General features: G+C 44.5%; 1 protein-coding gene and 1 long non-coding RNA gene across 3 annotated transcripts; one reads left to right on the top strand and one right to left on the bottom strand.

Moving 5' to 3' along the window:
* Positions 1–1,064: 1,064 nt before the first annotated feature.
* Positions 1,065–21,315, bottom strand: ACOX1 (acyl-CoA oxidase 1). Of its 2 annotated transcripts, none has more exons than XM_064675817.1 (14): positions 21,201–21,315; positions 19,896–20,055; positions 14,545–14,705; positions 9,701–9,808; positions 9,068–9,187; positions 7,850–7,965; positions 7,494–7,663; positions 7,030–7,192; positions 6,182–6,372; positions 5,783–5,962; positions 5,044–5,149; positions 4,811–4,954; positions 3,809–4,015; positions 1,065–2,822 (listed from the first exon to the last, which is right to left on the bottom strand). In XM_064675817.1, exons 1-14 carry the CDS (start codon positions 21,313–21,315, stop codon positions 2,772–2,774), a joined length of 1,992 nt encoding a protein of 663 aa, XP_064531887.1. In that variant the 3' UTR covers positions 1,065–2,771. The 2 variants fall into 2 exon arrangements, with proteins under 2 accessions (XP_064531887.1, XP_064531886.1); XM_064675816.1 differs by lacking the exon at positions 14,545–14,705 and adding an exon at positions 11,548–11,708.
* On the top strand, positions 1,165–6,909 carry LOC135424519 (uncharacterized). The gene is made up of 2 exons (XR_010435257.1): positions 1,165–1,267; positions 6,224–6,909. It is a non-coding gene; the product is annotated as an uncharacterized LOC135424519 (long non-coding RNA).
* Positions 21,316–21,362: the final 47 nt, after the last annotated feature.

Raw genomic sequence — 21,362 nt, 5'->3', positions numbered from 1 at the left:
CTGCCCCTGCAGCGCCTGCTGCCTCACTGACTCGGGCCGTCCCCGCGGGCATCGCGGCGGGGCTGCCCCTGGCAGCGCCTGGTTAGAAACGTCCCCACAGCCCCCGGGCTCCCCATCCCCGCCCTTCCCCCCCGAGGGAACTATCCCAGACCCTCCTTCATGCCATGGACAGGGCACATACCAAACCTGGGTACAGGACAAGGCCCTGCTCCTGCCTCGTTTTTTGTACTTCAGTTCCTGCTTCCATAAAATCCCCAGGGAAACGTCTGCCTCTGGTATTTTATACCTTGCAGACCCTGCCTTTCACCACACACGCTGCCAGTCCCTCTGGGACCACGGGGTCCTTGTAAAGTCTTTTCCAAAAGGTGGCATTTGTAGGAGTCCATCTCTCCAAGCAGAACCCACAGTCACAGACTAGTGAAGTGTCACAAGTGTCACTGCTTGGCACTGAAACCGCTCCTACTCCAGCAGAAGAGGCTCAGCACTTGTGGAAATGGCACCACCACGTGCTGTCAGAAGGTGGATGAGTCCCAAGGAGGCTGCAGGGGCTCTGAGAGAGCCCGAGACACAGCAAACCACACCAGGCTGTGGCACTTGAGGGTCACCACCAACAGCAGCAAGGGGACAGAGAAGTGCACAGTGTCCTCACCAACAGCAAGGAAGGACAGCGTTTGCCAACACATCACTGCCAACCCCAAAAACCAACAGACAAGAGCTTCTGTGGATTAAAGATCCTGCTGCCCAACATCATGGTTAAATCCTGGCTGTTGGCAGTGACCAGCTTTTGATGGTTTATGAGCCATAATGACACCAAGGAACTGCCACAGCCAGCTCTGCCCTCTGCCAGGGGTATTTCTCCTGTGGTTGTGAGCAGGAGAGGCTGGGATCACTGTGGGATGGGACAGGGATCACTGCCCTGCAACACTGAACAGCAAAGCCAGAAAGCTCAGACTACATAAAACACCAAAATCCAACTAATTAAAGGTCTTCTGAATACTTCATTCTACTTCCTCCACTACTTTACACAAGATCCACTGAAGGCAATGCATGAAAAGAGAGACATCTTGTCTGAAAACACATTTTTGTAATTTATTAGATCTGTACATAGTTAACTAGTACTGTTCTCATTAGCATATTTTTAACCTGCTCCTCCATCCTCCCTCCCCAGGTCAGGAGGCTGTTCCACTGGACACATGGAAGGCAGAGGTCCTCTGGAATCCTGAACAGCAGTGCTTCCACGGGACCTGGAACACTCGGCAGCTCACAGGCAAGTTTGATTAGTTTATTCAAAATTAAATATTTCATTCTGTTCAGCCACTGCACGTGGAGCCAAACATTGTGTCTGATCATTGTTAGTGCCAGGAAAAAACTCATCCATGAAAACTGATCCAAAATTAGAGACTAACAGATACCAAAAGCTGCAGAGAAGCATCTTCTCAGGTGTTGCCTGCAGGATTTGGGGTTTTGCTGAAGCTTTTTGCCATTTTAAGCTCAAAGCTGCCCTTATATCTGGTTTTATGGTTACTGGACAGAGTTATCGGTGTGGAAAAGCCCAAATGATTTTGCTTATTTGTAGCTGCACTGATTTCATGGGGCAGCAGGAAGTTCTCTTACAAGATAAATCCTTCCTGTTCAGTCAAAGCACCGTGGCAAGGCCCAAGTCAATATAAAAACAAAATCAAGCAAATCAGAGAAAGCTCCTTGGAAATGCACAGTTAGGAAAAAAAAAAAATCTGGACACTTCATTTGGGATTGTCGTTTTCTTGACAAATGCCTTTAAAAACCAGGACAAGATCCCAGAACAATCTGAAGACCCGAGGACCTTGGTCAACCCATTTCTGCCCTCCAATACTGGCTTCATCATTCCAGGTCAAATTTGCAGTTTTTACCACTACATGTGGGGTTTTTTCCCACCAAATCAAACATAAGTAACATTTGTAAAGTGCTTTGAGATAGTGCTAGAAAATACTAACAGTGAAAAAAGGGGCAGAACATCTGCTATCAGCACCCAGCTGATTCCTACCGGTTGTTTTTTGTCCTCAGAGCAGCATCACTATGTTCTCCTTTGACTTCTTATTAACCAGGAGCAAGGTGCCAGTGCTGGAGGTGGCACACAGGGAAAAGGAGGTTCTGCAAGGCAGTGAAAGGATGTATTGGAAAACAAAGGACATATGAATATTTCTTCTGGAAAGATTCCTGAAGCAGAGCTCAGCAGAGAAGGATGGGCATTTACTTCCCAGATACATCAGGAAAACAGTGCCACACACAGACTCACGTGCACAAGGCTATGCAGGAGGCTCCAGACAGCACAAATATTTGCCAAACAAGGAGAGAGGTGGTGCTAATTTTAAAAAAAAAAAATAATCAAGACACTTTTTTTGGGGGGGGAGGACATAACTGCTCATCAGAAGCTACTGCCTGAGGGCTGTCAACTACTTCATAGTAAAGTCCTGCCCCCTCTCCAGTTGACAGGAACTTCTCTCTAGTTAGCAGCTTCACAAAAGCAATTCTTGTATAAATCCATAAAGCTTTCCCAGATTTTTAAAAGGTTAATTTTTACCATTATAATTGCACTTTAAAAACAGGCATCAGTCCCTACTCACTCTCCCCGAACACCTCCTCCATTTACAAAAGTGGAAAAGAAAGGCTACAATTATTCACTGTCCTACAGCTACAGGATTTGAAAGGTTTGATTCAGGTGCCTGAAGAAAGGATGCAAACACCCAGTTTTCAGGGCAGGACAAGAGTGCATTTTGAAAACCCTGCAGGCTTCACAGCTTGGCTTGCATCGGCTTCAGGTGCTTGTGGAAAGATTCATGAACCTGCAAGAGGACAAGACAGTGGTCACAAGGTGAAGTCTGGTCTTTGAAACAGTTTTAGCTCCTCACATCTTGCAGTGTGTTTCTTTGCTAAGGAAATTTGAATCAGAGGCAGTTTGGAGATTTAAGAACAGCCAGATAATTTCTATATTTGAGTGTCTACATGGCACAAAACGTGAGAATTTAAAAAACATCCTGCCCACTGCCTTTCTTCTAAGAAAAGAAAGCAAGATACCTTATATCCATACAATTGTTTGGCATTTTAATTAAAAGAAAACTGGTAGAGGTCTCCTAAGGGGACTATAATGAAGCTCCTAAGCCCCATTGACTTCAGAATTACAAAACATTGAGCAAGTTGTGGTGGGATTTAACTCCAGCTGCAGTCTCTGGCAGCCCGTTGTAGGAGATACAGTCTGTCCTAATTAAATAAAGGCACCTCCAAGACAGGATTCAGTTTGGCTGATGGAACAGGGACACTGACTCTTCCCAGCACAGTTTATTTTATTAGCTCAGCTGCAGCTCCAGTCTTAGGGCAGATGTGCAACAACTGACACCTAAATACTACACAGGAGCAATTTATTTTCATCTCCAGTCACTGCTACTGCCTGAACACGGGAAGATTTGCCAGAAAACAGGTAAAGCTTTCACAGCTACTGTCACTAAGCAGAATCAACAGCAAGTGATAATTGCTTTTAAATTCAATGAGATGATTCAGTTGTTCCTCTATGGAGTGTATCATCTCCTCCCCTCAACTGAGAACCCCAAAAGCATCCCACAGGGATGCACATGAGGTACACGTGGGAGAGTAACTACAGAAAGCAAACTGAAAGTAGGTTGCTAGTTTTGGTCCATTACTACCAGTGACTGTTCTCCCCCCTTCATCAATTACCTGCTGAGATCATTGGAGTATAATTAACAACCCTAAATGGAGTTATTTCTCTGGGCATGTGTGAGGAAGAGGAAAAGAGGATGAAATAAGGTTTCCTTACCTGTGTTTTGTTCAGTGGGGATTTCTTTGCCCACTCGAACATGTTCTCGTAGACGTTGCCGTCGTAGCGGCCAAGCACAGATCCCAGATGGACATCATGGAAGTCAAAGGAGTCCACCAGGGCCACTGCATTGGGGCGAATCACAGCCAGGAGCTCCTTCACGTGCTGGTTCACTTGGGTGATTTGGGCACTGGTCAAGATACCCGCCTTGGGGGGGGAAAAAAGGGATTGTAGAAGCCAAAAGAACCTTCCCTTCCCTGTGGTCAGCCTTCCCACACAAAAATGCAGCAGTTCATAAAACACCAGGGTTTTTTTAGTTTACTAAGTAATTAAATTGGCAATTAGCCATACTGTACAAGCAAATGGAGATGCCCAGCACAGCCTACTATACCACCCGGCTATTTAATCTTGGATGGGAGACTCAGTCCTTAGAGGCCCTGTGTGCAAGTTTACTTGAAGAATGTGCATACATGTATATTAAATTGCTCCTGGTTTCAGGGAATTTTTTAGGAAGCAGCAAAGAGGAAAAATGGGAAGACAAAATGTACCATGTCTGCCTGAAGACCACTGCTGCACGAGCACATTCTCAAACTGACAGAATGAGGAGAAAAGCAATGCCTGACAATTTAAACCCATTCACTGAAGTAAGAGTCGAGATTTGAAGTGCAAGACCCCCCTTTGAGAGATCCAGCTCTTGGAGCATGTCTAACATGCACCTCCTTTATTAACTCCTTGTTTTTTAACACACAACACCTGGTCACCAACTGGAAACCATTTCAGCTAAACCTGGCACATGCCTGGTTTCCATTTATCACCCAACTCTCCATTCTGGCAGATCACAAGGGAAACCTGACAAGACTCTTCCACCAGACCTGCCCTGCTAATGGCCTTCTGGAATTCAAGAATTTATACCTAAAATATTCATACATTTGGCATTTAAAGCATCTTTGCAAACAGTGAATCTGGCTCTAGAGATCTAAAGTGTTGGGGAAAGACACCAACCTGCAAGAAATCCCCTGTGTTCTTGCTGATGCCGAACAGGGCGTACAGGAGGCACAGGTCGGTCAGCACAGCTCGGACAGCGGCGTTGGAGACCTCAGACAGCTTTGCTGCAAACAGCTTCACCACCACGTAGTGGCAGTGTGCCTGCACAGACACAGGAAGGCCAGTCACAAAGGATCACAAAGAGATGAGAAGCTCTTAAGCACATTTTCTGTAGCAGGCACATCACTGACCTCTGATGCCCGCACCAGGTCAACAGAAGTTCTGTTCCAGGCGTCCTCCTTGCTCTTTCTGTGGTTCAGCTCAGCTTGCAAATTCTTTGCTGCAGCTTCTACAAGTCTGTTTTATAAAAAGAAGATTACACAATAGCACCACATTCACTAGATGACATACACTGAATTCATATGGATTTCAGTCATGGCACATGAGCTCTGAATTATTCTGATGTGCTATGACTGAATATATTGCCTGGACTGAAAAGTTGTGCCCCTGAAACATCAGTTACCCCTGCTGCAGCTGCAATACAGCTATAGGGGGGTAAAGGACATCTGACAGCACCTATGTGGTGCTTCAATACCTACTCACATATAGGCATCTGCTCTACTCTTGCGTTTCCTTCATAACAGGCTTGAATATCAGGATTGTTTCTCTCCAGAGAGACCTCTGAGCAGTCCCAGAGCAAATACAACATTGGTATTTGTACACGTGAATATACTTTACATGTAAATATTTCCCAATGGAAATGGGAGCAGAGTACCTAGGCCATGAGCAGGCTGTGAGTAGCCTCTTGTAACCACAAAGCACTTAACACCGACCCCAACCCAGTGAAGTGTGTCACTTCCCGAAAGCAACACACGGATCAAAGCTCTGCCAACCACACCTTGAAAATCCAGCATTAACAGGGCAGTGCATCACCACCACCTCCCAGGACACCCAGTTTGGCTTGGTTCAGGCTGGTAACTGTGAACTCACCGGGCAGCACGTGCCTTGTAAGCCTCCACCAAGCTGACAGGGTCGTTGATCCGCACGGTCACAGTCCTGGCAGCCACGTGCTGTGGCTGAATGCGCTGCCTGGAGAGGTCGTTCAGGTAGGACACCATGCCAGTAACCTGCTGCCCAGAGCTAACCTGGGTGTAGCTTTTGACAAGGAATCTGAAAACACAGACAGCAGACGGCAACTCTTACAAATTGTTTGAGCAGAGAAAAGTCAGGCTCAGGCCAGAAAGAACACTGTAGGCATATAATTTTCTGTCAAAAACAGGGCAAGGGACAGAAACATGACTCCAGTTTCATGGTAGTACAGAACACTCTTCTGCTACAAATAGCACAACACTGAGGCAGGAGCACCCCTGTGCAGAGCTCCCACCACACCTGGCTGTCTGCAGCATCATGACCGTGTTTTCTCCCTCGTAGGTGCAGGACGGGGTGAAGGTGACGTAGATGTCAGGAATGCCACTGCAGCGGGAGTAGCCGTGCCCACCACAGGCCATCCGACATTCCTCAATGCCAGCATTGGCAGTCCAGGAAGTGAAGGCCTTCAGCCCCGCTGTCAGCGCGTGGAGCTGAGGGACAAAGCAAAGCCAGTTTAGATTTATTTCCCATTCTTGGCTTGCACATGTACGTGCAGCTCCCAGAAAAACACCACTCCTGCACTGTCCCACAGGGTCCTGTTTTCCTCTTTCCTGAGCCAAACTATTTATAGGAAAACCTCTGTACATGGAAAGTCCACTTTTGAGTACGCCACCCTTTCTGTGCCTACGCATTTTATGTACAAGTCTGTCTTCAACTGCCTGTTGTCACACCAGGTTCTCAGACAGAAACCCTAACAGAAAACAAACATTTTACAACCCTGGCCCCTCAGTATGGTATTGATACCTTTGATCAACACACCTGTTCTACCCCAGCCACTTGGAAGAACAATTCAGAAGCTACAGCACAAGCATAAGACCAGTCTCAACTCCCAAGTGATATGCCATCATTCCTAAAAAGTCATCTTTTGATAAAATATATTCCCAGTAGCTTTCTCACTGTGCATTACTCCCTGTTTTTTATAAAGTGCTAAATGAATAGTGCGAATAAAGAAGTAAAGGTTACCAGCACATACTGGGCTTGGGGGCTTTTGAAACTACAGAAGTATAAGACACCTCACAAGTGAAAATTGTAAAGAAACCTCACATGAATTCAACAAATACCCCTCTGGTTCCCAGAGGACACAGTACCTCTGGCAGCTCACTCAGGTCCCCTTCATTGATGTCCCCACTAATACGATGGTAGGTGTCTTTTATGTAGGCTCCCACAAAATGGAAAGCATATGCTGTTGCCAGGAGAGGAAAGAGTTTGTATTGTTGGGTCTGATAATCCAGGATCTGGGGTTCTGGTTCCCTAGAGCAAAACACAGATGAATCAGCATGCCAGTGGCCAGCAATCTGCTGCTGCAGAAATCCCATTCATAGCACAAGCTACACCCATATCAAGCTCGAGTATCTAAGAGTACCTAAGACCAGTAAGAGCCCCTGGCAGGGGAGGACATTTTGGCAGTCAAGAATGAAAGATTTTTTGAAGTTTGAGTGTTTTGAAACAGTATCAAGTGCCAAAACAAATATGAACCACAGTCCCTCTTCCCTCCAGTAATTGAGAATTTCCCCTCAGCACTAAGGCTGCTCCTGGGTGTCCCTGCACTCACCCTGGCTTCAGCTCAGACTGGTGTCTCACGGCGCTGTAGCGGATGGCGATGGTGCAGGCGCGGGACAGCGAGCGAGCGGAGTCACCCACGATGAGGGAGCGGATGAACACCATGGTCCCATAGGTCAGCTTGTCACTGACAGGCTTCACATAGGTACCATCTGGTTCAACCTACCAAAAAAACCCCAAAAACCAGCTTGTTGAAGTTTCCTCCCTTTTACATATCGACACGTCAAGCTCAAAACTCATCAAGCAGCACTTAAGCAACCCACAATCCTTTTGGTGCACTTATTCAGCCACACAAGAGCATTCAGTGTGTCCATGTCTAACAGCAGGTGCTGAAATCCACTGCTTTACCTGAGCATATTTCATCAGCATGTTCTCCCGAGGAATTCGGAAGTTGTCCATTTTCAGGTAGCCGTTATCCATTTCATCATAGCCAAATTTCGGGCCAATGTCACCCACTGTAATACCTGCCACAGACAAAGCCACTTGCATTAAGAAACAGGAACTAAACACCACCTGAGAGGTTCAAGCTTTCTCCAGTAAGATTACTTAGTTTTCTAGCAAGTCCCAGCAGTGTTATGAGTAACAGATTTGATGGAAAAGTGGTGTCCTGGTTTTGGCTGGGATTGAGTTAATTTTCTTCCCAGTAGCTGGTACAGTGCTGTGCCTTGGATTCAGGATGAGAAGTGTTGATTACACACTGATGGTTCAGTTGTTGCTGAGCAGTGCTTGCACCAAATCAAGGACTTTTCAGTTTCCACACTGTGATGCCAGTGAGGAGGCTGGGAGGCACAACAGGCTGAGAGGGGACACAGCCAGGCCAGCTGACCCCAGGCGGCCACAGGGATATTCCACTTCATATGGCATCATGCTGAACAATAAAACTGGGGAATTGGGTGGTGTGGCAGCCCACTGCTCAGGGACTGTCTGGGCATCAGTCAATGGGTGGTGAGCAATCACATTTTGCATCACTTGTTTTGCATATTCTCTTACCATTATTATTATTATTAATTTCCCTTCCTTTTCTGTCCTATTAAATTGTCTTTATCTCAGCCCGTAAGTTTTACCTTTTTCCAATTCTCTTCCCTATTCCACTGTGGGAGGGGAATGGCTGTGTGTTTAGCTGCCTGATGGGTTAAACCACAAGTGGACATCAAAACATGGGAAACTTCCTAACTTCCATACAGTCCTACTATCCACTCACTGCAGGAGCTGCCTCTGAAGTTCACCCAGCTCACTTGCAGCTAAACAATGATGAAAGCTCTTCTTTCCCTTTCAGAAAGCAGGACATGCTGCACTAAGAATGCATAGGAGACACTGGGGAGACACTGGGAGACAGTGGGACAGAATAAAATCCCAAACTGCACTTCACATTGAAGGCATGATAAAGGTGATTTGGTGGTAGTTCAGTCACAAGAAAGCCTCATTTAAGCCCTGTGATCTAATCACTGCAAGCAGCTAGTGAAGTAAGCCATGGACATCAACAAGAGAGCAGCTGTGTACAGTCAGAGAGAAACAGATCTAACTGATTCCATGACATGGATTTTAACCCTTAACATGGATTTTTACCTGGTAGAGGTTCATGGGTGCCCAGCTGCCTGATGGGAACAATGAAGGCGTGCAGCCCTTTGCACTGGCCCTGGGTATAGAGCTGGGCCAGAACGATGGCGTGGTTTGACGTCTTCCCAACTGCAACAGGAGTGGGAGTCAGAAGGAAAAACACAGTCAAACATACTTACACACACAGAGTCTTTCCTTAAAGCAGGATCTGAGATTACCTGAACCACATCATGCAGTAGAAAACCAGATTTACAACACTGGTTATCACCCCAACTGTACAGCTCTAGACAAACAGTGTTGCTCAAGTCAGTGGAAGTTGCACAACACAATTCTCTCGACTACACAACACCAAGTCCTTGGCAAACCTACCAGTGAAGCTGAAAGAAATATAAACTTTGATACAACCAAACATTACACTAAATTTATACAGTGTGACTGGTTGTGAATAACAGTCCAGAACACACAGATGATGTTTTAGCAGGCTCTGGTAAGTCTGTTTCTTGGTGTTCAAGAGTAACTGCTTTTCAGCCAACTTTTTGGGTCAGCTTTCAACCATCACTCTGTAAATGCAACACACATGACATCACCTCCCCAAGTTATTCCATACACCTTCCAGCTTTAGACACACAGTGATGCACTTACGTCCACCTGGCCACCACTTAATGGAGGTGACAGTGGGGCTGTTGAGGATGAACTCCTGCGTGGCAGGGTCGTAAGTGGCTGTAGTCTCTAGACCCCGAAGGTGAGTCCCTGGAAACAAGCAAACACATTGTTTTGGCAGAAAGTCAATCAGAAAAAGAGACAAGGATAGAACTGGACAACGTAAAGTGGAACTCCAGTAGTAATGTTTAAATTTTAACTTTGCTTTTAGGCTACATAAAGAACTGAATTTCAATCAATTAAGGAAGAACAAGTGATAGCCGGACCACAGACTGAGACCTGAAGCCAATTCTCAGAAAACATGTCAATTTTTTTCCCCCAGTGGTCTAAGACTAGTTTTCCAAGCACCTCCAATCTGACACCTTTTTGTTATCACACACCAGAAGCCCTTTCTCAGTTAAGGCATTCCACAAAACCACGCTCACCTCAATTTCACTAAAATGCAATCTGATTAAATTGAAAAATAAAATCATACCCTTCTCAGCCACAAGATGAAATAAGCAGTGCTCACTATCTCTTTATTCCCTCTCAGGCCTACATTCTCCTCACTTGGTGGAGCTGATCTCCCAAATGAGACCATCCATAGCTCCAAGACAGCAAGTAATGGCACGTGAATGCCAGGGGACTGATGCAGGCAGATGAAGAGACTGAAAAAAGATGGAGGTAATTCCAGGAACAGCCTTTGTCTTCTGCCCCCAACTCTTCACACACACCTATCTTAGAGCAGTAGCATTGTCCCTGCATGCCTTAAAAAAATCAAAAATCACCAGGCCTACTTGCTTAAACTAGTCAAGCTGTGAACACTCCTGAGAGTCTGGACTGAGAGAGCAGAACAAGAGCTCCAACATGAAAAAGGGAATCACCTCGATGCAACCACGTTCCCAAAACATGGAGGTAATGGCAGACTTCCACAGGCAGCTCAACACAGACTTACTTTGCTGGTAAAGGATCTTCAAACCTCACTAGTTGCAAGAGATTCTCCTCAGACTTGCAGTTACTTTATGCTTCATACAGTCTCTACATTTCACTTCAGCACAAGCGTGAATCCTGCTCATTCTTAGAAAATAATTCTCATCTGCAACTCTCAGATGTCAAAATTAAAGTTTCCCACGGCACAGTATCCTCCCTTTGAAACTTGGATTAAAAGTGTTGCAATCACAATACTGCTGGAGTTATCAAAATCCATTTCAAAGCTTGAAAGCAAAGGAACAGCAACAAAAACCGAAGTCTAGTTGAGACAGAAAATTAAAGACACACCAAAACATTTCATAGTCCAATTAAAAAGAACACATGGGAGTTAACAAAGGGGGAATAAAACTCCACACAAAACATGAGTATTGGAACAAAGTCATCCACATGTTCTCTGACCCAGGGTGACAAGCAAGTCTTTAAAGTTTTTGGCATCTCTTTCAGTACCTTAAAAGTTCTGTCCTTTTGTCTTCACACTGGACATTAATTACAGCAAAGCAGAAATCAAACTGGAAAGAATGATGAACAGATGCCACCAAACTGACAGCACCAGTCAGAGGCACTAATGACACTGGTTTGAATGGCACAAGGAGCACTCAGGGTGCTCACAAATAGAGCTACAGACACCAAACCCTCCTGTAGGGGGGAAAAGGAGGAAGCAGCACATGGCAATAATGCCCTGTTAAACACCACATGGCAATAATGCCCTGTTAAACACTTCAGAGGCTGCCCACTTCTCCCTGCAGCCACAGCTGCACGTGTGAAGTCTCTGGGATACACATACACCATTCCTCCCAGGCAGGGGAATGCTCTGTACACAAAGCCATTCTTAGAAATAGCATTTAGTGAATGTACTGTACCATGGCCCATTTCAGTCTGGGCATAAGTGCCAATGATCTCCAGGTTCCAGGCAGGCATGAAGAAGCGATCCTGCTGCTCTGGGGTTGCCTGGGTGAGAAGGGTGGGGAGGAACATGCCCAGATGAAGGTCCAGAGGCTCAGGCCGTCCACGGTGAACAAAGCTGTGAAGAATTGTCATGGGATGGGAGCGTGAAGGGAATGTTATGGGAGGGAAGCAAGCATGAGGATTCATGGTGGAGATTCAGGAAGAGACAAAAAGAAAAAAAAATGATTCATGTGTAAATCCGAGTTCATCCAGTGTATTTCAGAAAAGACAGAGCACTGTCCTTTTCTCAGGCCTGAATAATAAGAAATTACACTCACTTTGAAATAAACGTGCTGCAATGCATTTCTTTCTTATCATACATAAAATGCATCTGCAACATTCACCTATTTTTGATACACCATGATTGATTAAAAAAAAAGGGATTAATCCAAAGCAAAGACAGACCAGACCTTCACTCTGGTTCTCAAACCAGAGCATCCCTACGTTAAATGGGCTGAGGCAGAATGTCAGTTTGATGAAGATGTGATCTGGCTGGATGCAGGGAGCCCTTACCCAGACATAGGAAGTCCACTTTTTTATCCTCTTCATTTTTTGAAGGCAGAACCTGGTAGAAATTCTTGTTTATCCAGCTGAACAAGCTAAATTTTAACTAAATTTTGGGTTTTTTAAAGCAAATCATAACTGTCTGCATTACTTACTTAATATTTTTTTTAAATTAAAGATCAGACACTACTAGTGTACATGGCATTCCAAAACAACTCCCTTCAACTTCTGCTATGTTTAAAAAAAAAGGACAGTGCTCTGCATGTGTAAGTCAACGTTGTGAACACGAACAACTCGGCAAGAAAGCCAACATTTTTCAATCTGCAAATCACCAGCACAAATTATCTCCAATTAAACATGTTTCATTAGAATGACTCTTCCTCCAAGTTCTGTCAAGCACCACTGTGAAGTAGTTAAGTGGTCTATTAAGTTGTTCAATATGAAGAATTAAATGCTTATTAAATCTTTAAATATTGACAGATTTGAGTATTAAAATAGTGGGGATAAATTGAGGATCAGTACCTGCACCTGGCCCATTTATGTATGAAATAATGTCTTTAACAGAAATATATATATATATATATTTAAGTTATATGCATTATGGAAAGAGCACTGGTCTGAGCTTGGCTCCAACTCATTTGACATTCTTATCAAAGTGGGAACAATGCACCCTTGTGTTCTCTAAACACACATTAGTATGAACTAGCTCTATCCCTGGGGCTTCCCAAAAACTGCAGTTCTGTTCTTTGATATTCTCAGGCACCTATAAATAAATTCAACCATCTAACAAACCCAGCACAAATATTTTCAAAGCTTTTTGACTGCACAGTGACCGAGCCCAAGAGGGGACTAATGGGTTACCAAGAATACCAGATTATAAGTGAGTTCAGTACTGTGAGAAGTACCCAGCTAACAGTCAGTGAGGGAAAGGAAACCCTTATTTACCAGCAATAGTTATAAACCAGACAGAAACAGCACAGTATTTTCACTGCTCCCTCTCATTTCCTTTTCAGTCCTATTAAGTGCTATTTGTGCTTTTTCTTTCTCTGATTTTTTTTGAGAGACTTCTTCACTATGGAACAGGTTGAAATCAACACAGGCTATCACACAGGTAGTCACTAAGATAAAACTGAGCAACTACCCATCCAGGCTGGAGTTCAACTCAATAATCAATGGTCTATTTCCCCATCACCAGTTTCTAAACATTAGGATTAAATTAAGCAAAGTTCAGTGACAATTACTGCAGCAGCCTTATAGGTGGAGTAGTCAGATGCTCGACATTCACAAAAGATTGCATTTTAATTATTCAGCAGAGAATATAATAGTTCTATTTAGTGTCAAATTACCATCAAACAGCATGAGAACTATCAGCAAACCAGACCATCACCAGGCAAGAAAGTAAAATCATGTAATGTGAAATTGCAAGTAAAAACCAATCACTTCAGTGTGGGTGTGACTGATTGAAAGCAGCTGTTGTAGGAAAGCAAACAAGGACAGCAGGCATTGATTGTTGCCATCCAGTTATCCCTCAGTTTCCGGTGTGGAGCTGGGTTTGCCAACTCCATCTCTCCCAGGCAGGGCAGAGGACAGGATTTCTTTCACTGAATCTTCTACAAACGTTTCAGCAGCTGTAAATGAACAATCAGGCAACCGGCATTGCCATCCAGCTTCTGCAGTGTCCAGACTTGTACACCTCATGCTCTCCCAGTTCAGATGCCAGCACAAGCACTGGAGTCTTTGGTTTGTTAACCATTCTTGCTGGTATTTAACAGCCATAATTCCAGGTTCTGGCCTAAAAGATTGTTTTCTGATGCATAAAATGTTTTTTCCTTTGAAGCAGTGGAAGTTTTCAACAATAGCAGGGGTAAGATGTTTTTTTTCCTTATAACCAAGACCTTTCCATGAAGTTGTACAGCTGCAGTGAAGAAGCATCTGGAAGAAAAGTGCCTGGGGCAAAGCATACCTGACTTTCAAACCAAACTGCAATCTCACCGTGCTCCACTGCACCTAAAGGAATGCTCCTGACCTGTTTCTGCAGGCCAACCTTGCACTGAGAACTCTGAGAGACACGTGCCCCAAATGCAGGCAAAAATAAAACCCACAAGACTGTTGGCTGACACTTTCCAACCAGTTCAAGTGAAATTCAGACTCTGAGGGCTTAGAGTCTCACCGTAAACAACTACAGAGGCAGTGATCAGCTAAGAGGTGCATTCTGGAAAAGACCAAAAAGAACTCTGGGATTGTCAGGATGTAAAAACAGGTGGCTGTCTGGCTACAGGGCAAGAAACATCAACCATTAACCAAGGTATTTTACCTTTCCCCTTTTAGAGTTACCCAGGGAACATCATAAACTTACACACTGGAGTTACAGAAGAGAGGTTACCCATTGATGCCTGAAGGGAACTAACCATGTCCCAACTCGGTTTGGGCGTAGGTGCCAATTATCTTGACTCCACGGGCCAGGGGCAGCCACTTCTCCTTCTGAGCAGCAGTCGTTTGGGTCTCTATGGTTTTTTGAAACATGCTGAAGTGGAGACCCATAGGTTCAGGCACATTGCCAATGCATGTTCTACAGGAGAGAAATAGAGGGATCTGGATCTCAGTCTTACTGTGATTGTGAACCTGAAAGGCTTTTCTCCAACTAAGAAAAATAATCTCTTGGCCTATTTCAACCTTTTTTTTTTTGTCACACAACCAACCTTCAAATATGGAGGCATTAGAAGCAATGCTAATGGGGAAATAAATGTTTCTTCCAGACATTTTCATCTCCCCATGAATCCTGCTGTTGCTATGTAACTGTATAATAAAATATTATTCTACAAAGATCTAGGGGGAACTTAAAACTAAGGACATGAAAACTAAATCAACTCTTTTCTCCCCCATCTCTCAGGCTTGGTGGGAATCAATCCCACTGCTGCTGGTAGCCTACAACTAGGCCTTTATTAGCTACAAGCAGTATGGACTGAAAAAGAAAAGGCTTCTTAGGTGATCGAGTGCTTTTCAGAAGGGCTTTGTATTACCTGTAGCTGCTCCTATCAGTTGTGAGATCAGGAACTCACCTTTAATTAAAATTACCATTACAGTCTAGTGCTGGAGGGAATGGAAGGAAAAATCAGACATTTTAGGTGTCCTTTATCTAAGCAGAAGATATTTCATGAGAGAAAATTCTAATTATTTAGTAGCCATGATGGCAGGCAAAGTGCATTCCCAAGTACAACAAGCTCTGTAACACAAACATGCTAAAGTGTCACTGTGGAGTACATGACTCCACATCATCTTCCCTTCTGATTTTTCCAGGACCAAAACTATTGCAATCAAGTAATCTGATGCTGGTGATTAATGCATGAACTGTGCTTTAAGCTGGTGTGAGTGCAGCTACAGTGGCTCAAGTTCTTGGAATAGAGGCAGATGGTTCTCTTACCAGAAAACACTCGACTACAGCAGCACACGTTTACTAAGCTGATGCTTTCAGGGTGACCAAGGGCCTAAAAATGCTGCAAGGACAGCAAGACAGAATACCTTCAGCATTCTTGTGGTTTCCTAAGTGGGTTATTCTCTTAGCCCAGGACCCATATAGCAACAGCAGCACCCTTTATTTCCTCACTGCCTGCAGCACAGTTATTGTGCATCTGCTCCTCGGGCCCAAAAGGACAAATCTACAGGGAGAAACCGAGTGCTGACTTTGAAATGCACAATTTCTGGGCAGCTTGGGAAGAGCTTGAATGGTTCTTTGGGTATTTTCAGAGGCTACTGAAGGAATTTGTGAAAAAGTTGCAGCACGTGCTTTGCTGTCAGAAAAATCACGTCAGACACTGCTTCTCTGAAGGTAATGCTTCAGAAAAAACAAGAACATTAAAGGCCACAGCTGCAACTTTCACTGCCTACGAGTAAGTTTAATCACAAGTGCCAGGTATCTTGTGCTTAATTAGCACCTTCTCTGACAGGAGTAAGAAAACAGACATTTTGCAAGTGGATGCTTTAACACCCCTGTGTCAGGAGGTCATGGTGTTTCACTAACTAAACATGCAGCATTTTAACAGCTTCTCGCATTAACGAACCTGAAACCTAAATTACAGCAGAAACTGTTCATCTCTGCATACTCCACACTGAATATTTAGGATTTCCTTAACATGCCTTTTAACAACCTGAACCACAAGAAGGCAGAAACCTGTTTTCCTCCAGAAGAGGAGGAACAGCTGTGAAGGGAGGAACAAAAGGCTTTCTTCTCTTCCTTTCTGTGAACTCTTACTGCTTCCCATCAGAATTTCTACATGCCCACTGCCTTTGCTCCCCAGAAGCTGCAGTGTGTGCAGTCATCAAGACTGACTGTGGCACTGGCCATTTGTTCAACGACCAACGATCACCTTGGTGGCCTGAGGTCAGATTTGCTGCGACAACCAGTGTCATGAGGAGGCTGCAGCTCCAAATCCACTGATGGGAGACGGATGTGTAGTAACCCATGCTTTGGCAATACAGATCTTTCCACATTTCACAGCAACCAGTGCCACCCACACAGCAGAAGGCACCTGTATGACAGGTAAGTCATTGTCTCTCAGTGCACAGAGCATGACAGAAGCAGAGTCTGCCTCTTCAGAGGCTCCAAAGCTACATGAACAACTGCAAAGCCACTCTCAGGCTGCAGAGCTGGGTCACAGAACAGGGTTAAAGCAAAGTCTGCATGCAAACTTTTCTGCTTTCTGCAGGAGTCCTTGAAGTAACTCTCTCAAGGAAGAGCACAAAGGGTCATCCCAGTGGAGGAGGAGCAGGAGCTATGTCTGCACTGTGCTTACTGGGCCCTAGAGCTGATAAATCCTATGGGAATAAACTCCTATTCCAGCTGTATCAAAAAAAGCAAGTCAGACTCATCCACTTCAAATTAATTTAGCAGTGGCCAGTAGGGCCTTTAGTACAGTTTTTCTGATTTGATTCCTCAAAGCTACACCAGATTCTAATTTAGTGTCAAAAGGAGACGTAAGGACAAATTCCCACAGGGAAAGTGCACGTTCACACAATGCCCATGAACACAGGGACCGCTTGGTGACCAGCAGCTCTTGGATCTTCTCCTCTTCAGTGACCCATTTTCTCCCAACTGTTTTTCACTTCTTCATTTAATCCCATTTTCCTCACTGAAGGTTAATTAAACTTGAAGGTGGATTAAAACTGGCCAGATTGCTCTCTTCCAAGAGCTCTGTAGCATCACACACCAGAACCACTTCCCACTTCTCATGCTGACTTACATTTTGCTGTAGTTAGGGCTGTCAAAGAAATCTGAAATATTGGCACTGGCCTTCAAAGCTGTATCACAGCAGCAACTGCAGTGTGGACATAGAAGAACTGACTATATGAGAAGCAACTAAAATGGATTCTAGATATATTTAATAGATCCTCTTACGGTTTGGAGTCCAACAAAGCTCTTTGGAAACAGAGGAGGAGCATTCATTCACTTGGGCATGTCACAGCAGCAACAACTGTTTATGTGTATCTTCAGGGCAGCTGAAGGAAGCAGCATTTCTCCTCACCTATTCATAAATCAAGCTATAAAGTCAGTGAGTCATGTGCCAAGCTCCTTAGTGCTGTTCAGGGAATATAGGAAAGCTACAGGAAAACTACTGGCTCAAAATTCTCCAAAAATTGCATATGTAAATCTGTCCCTGCTGTTTGGGGATGATTGAAAGAATTTCTTAGGCTTCCATATGTAAAACTCTGATGGTCCATCACAATAAATACAACTTGACATCTGAATCAAGGACTTCAATCTCTTTCATAAACTTCATTCAAGGCATGTTGCAACACCATATCCACTCAATTTTCCAATTTGGAAAAATGCATGAACACAAATACAGTTCCTCCAGGTCAGCTTTTGCACTCATGGAGTTTCTTCTAGTTAGCACCAATTAGCATGTTTGGATACGTGATAGAAATAAACTTCATTTTGCCAGCTGGGTGGAGTTCACTGAGTTTAAAAAATATTTGACACTCAGCAGGTGAGAAAGTGGAGATAGATGTTAAAATGCAAATGAAATCAAAGGATGAAAAAAATAATCCTTTCATTTCTTCCATTTATTAAGCAGCAGTAAGCCCACATCCTCCCTTGTCAACATCAGACACTACAGTAAAGAAGTCAAATCAGGAATAGTAAGTGTATAGTTCTCAGAGCAAGCACACTGCACTTGTAGGCAAGGAGTTCATGTACTGCTCTTCATTCTGTTACATGTCATTGTATGTTATTCTACATGTTTATGTAGAATAAAAATGGTTAAAAAATGGTAAAAGCAGTCAGTCTAAAGTAATTGCATTTATATTTTAAAATCCTGAATGCCTGCAATAAGAATTGACTCTGAAAAGTCTTCCTCATTGTTTCAGTCGATTTTGGATCATGAATTCTGACTCATTACACCTGACTATTCCTATCACATAAAATACAGAGGTATTATTTGGTGTCTATATGAAATGTTACACTTTCATCCATTTAAAGTTAAGAATTGCTGACTCCCACACAAGTTTATGGAAATACAAAACTAGAATCTCTCACTTGGCTACTTCTGAAAAGTCTGTTTTCATATGATATTGTCAGTAATGCTACCAAAGACAGCATTTACATTGCAAACTCCATTGAAATTTGCCAGCTGGTAGATTGGATAGAGTTCTCTGAATTTTCTCCATACAAATAAATGAAGAAACTTCCCTGTCACTTCCAATAATCCTTGTGGAGGAAAAAAAATTAATCATTAACTTTTACTATGCAGCACTGGAATAATCCAATACTGTCACTGAACTTGTTCTTTTTAAAGTTGGCACTGGTGGACAGTGAGAGCAAAAACATTTACTTTACTTCCACGAGAACTTTCATGACACAGGTCAGTGTGGACCAATTTCTTGGAAATTAAAACCACAGGGATTTCAACTACCTGCTCCCAATATTCATGCCCTAAGGCCCATGCCAGATTTGCTACAAAACCAGTCAGAGGGGGCTTGTGATTCATTAAATACTGTGCCAGAGGATATATCCACGGTGTTACCATAGATTTCTAGGTCTGTGTAATCTGTTAACAGTCTCTGTTTGATTAAATCAGAATGAGTTTAACAGAACTAAGGGGAAAAATACATCAAAATCAGGAACTAAGTTCTGATTCCTCCTGGAAGGGATGAGAACTCAGATGTAAAGACAGTCTTATTTTTATTAACTTAATCCAAGGGTCGTATCAAATAAACCAAAGGTCAGATAGAACAAAAAGCCTCTGGGTCAAAGGGAACCACTGCAGCACCAGGAGCGTGGAGGTGGGAGATAGGACAGGCAGTGATAAACAAGAACTTCTAAGCCATCTTGGAACATTTTCAAGTATGCCTGCAATGTTACTTTATTAGGTCTAAGTGCAAAGTGAAGTAATTGGATTTAAGATATTTCATTAGAAGCTGCAAACTCATCAGATCTATTCAGGCTGAAAATATTTTAGTGTGTTTTTTTACTTCTTTTGTGGAAAAAAACAAATCAAGCTACAAGTCCCATTTTTTACTTTCCACACCACATATAAGAAGCAGGGTGTAATTGTTAATGGTGCATCTCTAGTCAATAATCTAAGAAAACATAATATTCATGAAATCAAGGTCTCATCTGAAATTCACTAAAGCCAAGACTTCAGTGGTCTTTTGCACAGGTTTTGAGCTTCCCCTGGACAGCAAACATAGGGAAAAAGCACAACTCTAATGTCCTTGGTGATGATCACAGTACATACAAAAAGCAAATGCTGGATGTAGGTACCTTTTAAACCAGAAGATCTCTTCAGGATCTGCAATTCCATATTCCCTTAACTTCATCACCATCAAGGAGCTCTTCCTGATGGCTTGCTCATAGCGTTGGCTACGGGACAGGAAGTTCAAATCCTCATGCTGGAAGTCAGGGTCATTAAGAACTAAGGCCTCTGGGGACAGAACAGAAGAGGAAAACAAGCTCAGTTTCCACAAACCTCAACAAACAGTGGGTGAGAAATGACCCAGCTTTTTACCTGCTGTACCTCAAGGCACAGGTACCAGAAAATTAAAAATAAAATTGGAAGTTAATGAAATCAGAAAAAAAGTCAAAGCCCTTTTAGAGAGCAACTCCTGGCACTCTCATTTTACACATAAACCCCATGCTTAGTTCAGAGCACTCTGGACTTGGCAGGAGGGCAACTCACTGACGTAAGACCTGCAGGTCCCCCAGCAACAGCCTCAGAGGCTCAGGCTGCTGTCCCTCAGCCTCTTGAACTCTGATCCCTTCCTAACTCCCTCCCTGCAGAAGGGCACAGCAGCTATTCCCACTGTGCAAACCGGAAAACAAGGTACCCTAAGGCCACAGACCCCCTGTGGCCCCCTCTTTGGCACAGAAGTTACACAACAGCAGCCCCTGACAGTCCCACTCCAGGGAAGAAAATGGAAGCAGTTCATTAATCTCTCATACCACAGTGGTGGCAGGTGACAAACAGGTGACATTTGTACTGTTGGGCAAGTGCGTGGCAGGAAGGAAACAGGAGAGGAGAGGGCCCGAGTGAAATAACCGTGAGAAGCTGCCTCTTACTCTCCAGAGGAAGGAGAAACAAGTAAAAGGACATTGCTCTATCAGGGTCAGCCCAGAGCCTTCCTGGAAAGGGGACGAGAGGGAGACCAGGGACGTAACGCAGCTCCTGTTCCTGTCTAACCCATCAGAGAGCTCCTCTCCTGTCTAGCCCTAAACTTCCTTTAGGCTGTGACCATCTGTCTGCAAATCTTCTCTTTACAGCTCTGCCCTCTCCTTGGAGTTCCCCCTCTCCCCAAAAGCTCCTCCACACATCCTTCCCCCCATGTGTCCCCTCCTCACAACCTCGTCCCTCCTCACCTCCCCCGAGGGTCCCCACCCCGTTTCCCCGTCCCCATATCCCGGTCTCCCTCGCCCTGGGGGTCCCCTCTTGGGTGTCCCTCACTCCACAGCCTCTCCCCTCCCCACTGCCGCGCCTCCTTCTCCTAAAACCTCCTTCCCCAAGCCCTCACCAGGGCTGTCTCTGCCCCTCCTCGCCCTCCCCAGCCCGGTCCCCGCCGGGCCCTCCCTCACCGATCTCCTTGCGGCGGCGGGTGCGCTCGGGGCCGCCGTCCAGGATGTGTGTGAGCAGCAGGGGCTGGAAGGTGGCGGCGGCGCGTTCCCTCCGCAGGTCCGCGTTCATCGTCATCGCGGCGGCTGTTCCGCTGTGTCCCGGTCCCAGTCCCGATCCCAAAC

Source organism: Pseudopipra pipra, chromosome 19, assembly GCF_036250125.1.
Source record: "Pseudopipra pipra isolate bDixPip1 chromosome 19, bDixPip1.hap1, whole genome shotgun sequence".
Taxonomy (NCBI): domain Eukaryota; kingdom Metazoa; phylum Chordata; class Aves; order Passeriformes; family Pipridae; genus Pseudopipra; species Pseudopipra pipra.
Note: the sequence above shows the minus strand (reverse complement) of the source record. Positions and strands in the feature narration are given on the sequence as shown.